This window comes from Coloeus monedula (genome assembly GCF_965178545.1).
Source record: "Coloeus monedula genome assembly, chromosome: 3".
In the NCBI taxonomy this organism is placed as follows: Eukaryota; Metazoa; Chordata; class Aves; order Passeriformes; family Corvidae; genus Coloeus; species Coloeus monedula.
The window spans coordinates 62,103,714-62,108,427 of record NC_138783.1 but is presented as its reverse complement, the minus strand read 5'-3'; the positions used below and the strand labels follow the sequence as shown (position 1 = coordinate 62,108,427).

Genomic DNA, 4,714 nt, shown 5'->3' with positions numbered 1-4,714 from the left:
CTGTTCCCCCGCTCCGGCCCTTCCCGCGCGGCGGCGGCGGAGGGGGAGTGTCCTGGGCGGCGCGCACATCCCAGCCCAGCCCAGCCGAGCCCAGCGCGGCGGCGGCAGCGGCGGCGGCGGGGAATGGGCAGCCGCGAGAAGGAGAAGCGCCGGGCGGGCGGCGGAGCGGGCGGGCTGCTGGGGCGCAGCCGGCGGCGGCAGCGGTGGCCGGGCATGGGGCCCCCGGGCGGTCGCGGCAGCTCCAGCGCCCGCGGCAGCCTGCAGGTGAGGGCCGGGCGGCGGGAGGGGGGAACGCGCCGCGTCCGACCACCCGAGCCCGACTTCGCACGCAGCAGCGAAATTGGCAACAAATTGGCAAAATAACCCACCGAAAAAAAAAACCCCAAACAACCCAAACCGTGTGTTTGTTCGTTTGGTCTTTTTCTCTCCACAGATCAGGGCAGCCGCAAAAAGTTTATATATGTTGCTGCTGCTGACGCGGGTTGTGGCAGAGAGGCGCGGAAAAAGGGCGATGGGGGATTAAAAAGAGGAGGAAAAATTTCCTTCGTGGAGACGATGCCTGAAGTTACTTTCGAGAAACCCCTTTCCAGCTGTGTGTACTGGGCGACGCGCTCGCCAGCGCGGGCAACTTGCTTCGCGCAGCCCCTCCGCTCCGCGGCTCCTCTCCGCAGCTCGCGTTGCCCGCCGGCAGCAGAGGGACCCTGCGGGGAGGCGGCCGGCGGCCCGAAGCGGCGGGGCTGGAGCCGCCGGCTCCGCGGCCACTGGAGGCAGGGACCCGCCCAGAGCGCGGCACCTCCTCTGGGACCCCCGCGCGCTGTGCGGAGCGGGCCGTCTCCCCGCTACACCGCGGGACCCATGGACATGCAGGAAAAACAGCTTTCGGGACGGGGCTGAGGGTAGGGGCAGCGAGGGACGCGTTTCGCATTGCTGCTGTGGAAAGGGAAGGGGTCGAGCAAATGTTTGGGGATGTGCACGGGGATGGCCCGGTTTGGGATGCGCTTGTGGTTGAGAGGCAAAGTGCCGCTGGTGAGACGGGGGCAAGCTTGGGGCGGGGGCAAGAGGAAAGATGGCATGTTGGGGCGCAAGTGCTGCTGGGGGGCGGGGGGAGGCAGGGTGCCCTCGGGCCATCCTGGCAGTGCGTATTTGCTGTGGGGGATGCAGCTGGTGTTGCCTGGAGGGTACAGATGGTGATGCCCTGGAAGTAGCTGCTGTTCTGGGAGGATGGTGGGGAGAGGGAGGATGGCTTCATGTCGCAGATGCAGCACTCTCTGCTCGAAGTGGCAATGGGGGAGGCAGTGGGCGGGGGGAGGCGCCAGCACTTCCTCACACCCCTGTGCCTCTCTCTTCTCAGCACTTGCTCCTCTTCCTGCTCTTCGTTGGGCCTTTCAACTGCTTTGCCAGTTACAGCCGTGCCACTGAGCTCTTCTACAGCCTCAATGAGGGGCTGCCTGCTGGCGTGCTCATCGGCAGCCTGGCCCGTGACCTGCGGCTCCCAACGGCTGGTGGCCAACACTCTGCATCTCTGCAGCCCCCACTCTCCTTCACCCTGGCCTCCCACGGCTTGGGGGGACAGTATGTGCAGCTGGACAACCGCTCCGGGGAGCTGCACACCTCAGCCATGGAGATAGACCGGGAAGCTCTATGTGTGGAAAGCAGTGGGGCCACCATCTTTGGAGGATCAGCTGCTGTCTCCTCTTCCTCCCCCTCACCAGAGTCATGCCTACTGCTGCTGGATGTGCTGGTACTGCCACAGGAGTACTTTCGCCTGGTGAAGGTAAAAATTGCTATCCGTGATGTCAACGACAATGCGCCCCGCTTCCCTGTGCCCCACATCCATCTCTCGGTGCCTGAGAATGCACCTGTGAACACCCGCCTGGCTATCGAGCACCCCGCCCTTGACCCTGACATGGGCACCAACGGTGTCCAGACCTACCGCCTGCGAGATAACTACGGTGTCTTCACCCTGGATGTGGAGGAGAATGAGAACGGGGAGAGGACTCCCTACCTGATTGTTATGGGGGCACTGGACAGGGAGACACAGGACGAGTATGTCACAGTCATCGTTGCTGAGGATGGGGGGACACCTCCACTCGTGGGCAGTGCCACCCTCACTATTGGCATCAGCGACATCAATGACAACTGTCCCCAGTTCAACGACTCACAGCTGAACGTCACCCTTTATGGGAATTCCAGCCTAGGGACACACGTGGCGACGGTCCACGCGGTAGACATGGACCTTGGATCCAATGCCCAGATCACCTACTCGTATAGCCAGAAGGTCCCCCAGCCATCCAGAGACTTGTTCCATCTGAATGAAAGCACAGGAGCCATCACACTCTCCACTAAAGTTGATGGGGACACTCCGAGGCTGCACAGGCTGATCATACTGGGCAATGGTCCTGGCTGTATTCCTGCTGTGATCACAGTGCTGGTCACTGTCATCAAAGTCATGATGAGGCCACCTGAAGTTGTTCCTCGTTTCATAGCTAATGAAGTGGAAGGGGTGGTCTACTTAAAGGAACTGGAGCCTATCAACACACCTATAGCATTTTTTACCATCAAAGACCCTGATGAAAAATACAAAGTCAGTTGCTATTTGGATGGTGATGGGCCTTTCAGACTTTCACCGTACAAGCCATACAACAATGAATACCTGTTGGAGACCACAAAGCCTTTGGACTTCGAGACACAGCAGCTGTATGAAATGTCCGTAGTTGCATGGAACTCAGAAGGATTTCATGTCAAGAAAGTTATCAAAGTACAGGTTCTGGATGACAATGACAACTCGCCAGTTTTCTCTGAGCAACTGATAGAATTGTCCATTGAGGAGAACAATGTTCCCAATGCTTTTTTGACCAAACTGCATGCTACTGATGCTGACAGCGGAGAAAGAGGGCAAGTGTCCTATTTCTTAGGTCCTGATGCCCCTTCCTATTTTTCTTTAGATAAAAACACAGGAGTTCTTACAGTTTCCACTCAGCTGGACAGAGAAGAGAAAGAGAAGTACAGATACACTGTCAAAGCAGTAGATTCTGGATTCCCTCCAAGAGAATCAATAGCAACTGTCACTATCACTGTATTGGATAAAAATGATAACAGTCCAAGATTTATCAATAAGGATTTCAGCTTTTTTGTGCCAGAGAACTTTCCAGGTTTTGGTGAAATTGGAGTTATAAGTGTCACAGATGCTGATGCAGGGCAAAATGGATGGGTTGCCCTTTCAGTTCTGAATGGAAGTGATATTTTTGTTATAGATACTGGAAAAGGGGTTTTGAGAGCTAAAGTCTCCCTGGACAGGGAGCAGCAAAGCTCCTACGTTCTGTGGATTGAAGCAGTTGATGGCGGTGATCCTGCCCTGTCTTCTACAGCAAAAATAACTATCCTTCTTCTGGACATAAATGACAACCCTCCTTTGGTCTTGTTTCCTCAATCTAATATGTCGTACTTGTTGGTCCTTCCTTCTACCCTTCCTGGTTCTCCCATCACTGAGGTCTATGCTGTCGATAAGGACACTGGCATGAATGCAGTCATAGCTTACAGTATCATAGGAAGAAGAGGCCCTCGACCTGAGTCATTTAGGATTGACCCCAAAACTGGTAATATCACCTTGGAAGAGTCCTTGATGCAAAATGACTATGGCCTCTATCGGCTGCTTGTAAAAGTTAGTGATCACGGCTACCCAGAACCTCTCCATTCCACTGTCATGGTCAACCTTTTCGTGAACGATACTGTCAGCAATGAGAGCTACATCGAGAGTTTGTTAAGGAAGGAGCCTGATATCAGTGTAGAAGAAAAACAGCCACAAATATCCATAGAGCCTACACATAAAAAAATGGAGTCAGCATCTTGCATGCCTACCTTGGTAGCTCTTTCAATAATAAGCTTGGGTTCAATTGCTTTAGTAACAGGGATGGGAATTTACATTTGTCTAAGAAAAGGGAAAAAGCATCACAGAGCAGATGAAAACTTGGAAGTACAAATCCCATTAAATGGAAGAATTAACCTGCACATGTTGGAGAAGAAACCAATGGAGATTTCTAACATTTAATATTCTTTGTGTATAAATTCAACATCTGAAAAACCCCGGACAACACTAAAACACCTAGCTGTAGGTTGTATTGACAGAGGTTGCAATGAAGGACTGCTAATTTATAACTTAATAATATTATAATTGTAAATAGCTGTTTACAGTTTTTTAAATTCAATTTCAGTGTACAGCTTTTTTATGAAACGTTAGTAGCTAACAGCTAGCACCCTGACTATAAAAACATGGACATCATTTCCAGCTTTCATAAATCAATAAGATCAGTGAACATAAAAAAGGGGAAGGTAAGATGATTCTTTTAAACTCAAGTTTTAAAAGTCTTTTTAACCACGAGAGGGCATCAGATGCTCCTGAGCAGGGAACTGTTCAAGGTACTGTCCATAAGATAAACAGAATATATTTTAAATATATTGATTTTAATATAAAATACCTATTGGCATAGACATTTAACCACTACCAAAAAAAAAAAAAAAAAGAAATGTCTGTCCTAATGTATGTATAATAAAAATAATAAGTATGTTAAAATGCACTAGTAATGAAAACCCGAATGTTTATTACCTCACAAGTAAAGCTTATACAGTAGAAGAGGCATTAACAAGAAGTGCAATTCCTGTTGAGCAAGAATGCAAGATATTGTAATAAGAATCTGAACTGCTGTGACATATCATT

General features: G+C 51.2%; 1 protein-coding gene across 1 annotated transcript; it reads left to right on the top strand.

Moving 5' to 3' along the window:
- Window positions 1-213: 213 nt before the first annotated feature.
- Window positions 214-4,048, top strand: PCDH20 (protocadherin 20; the record flags this gene model as incomplete). The annotated part of the gene is made up of 2 exons (XM_082278998.1): window positions 214-264; window positions 1,352-4,048. The coding sequence occupies 2 exons, from the start codon at window positions 214-216 to the stop codon at window positions 4,046-4,048; spliced, it is 2,748 nt and encodes a 915-aa protein (XP_082135124.1).
- Between the last annotated feature and the right edge of the window lie 666 nt (window positions 4,049-4,714).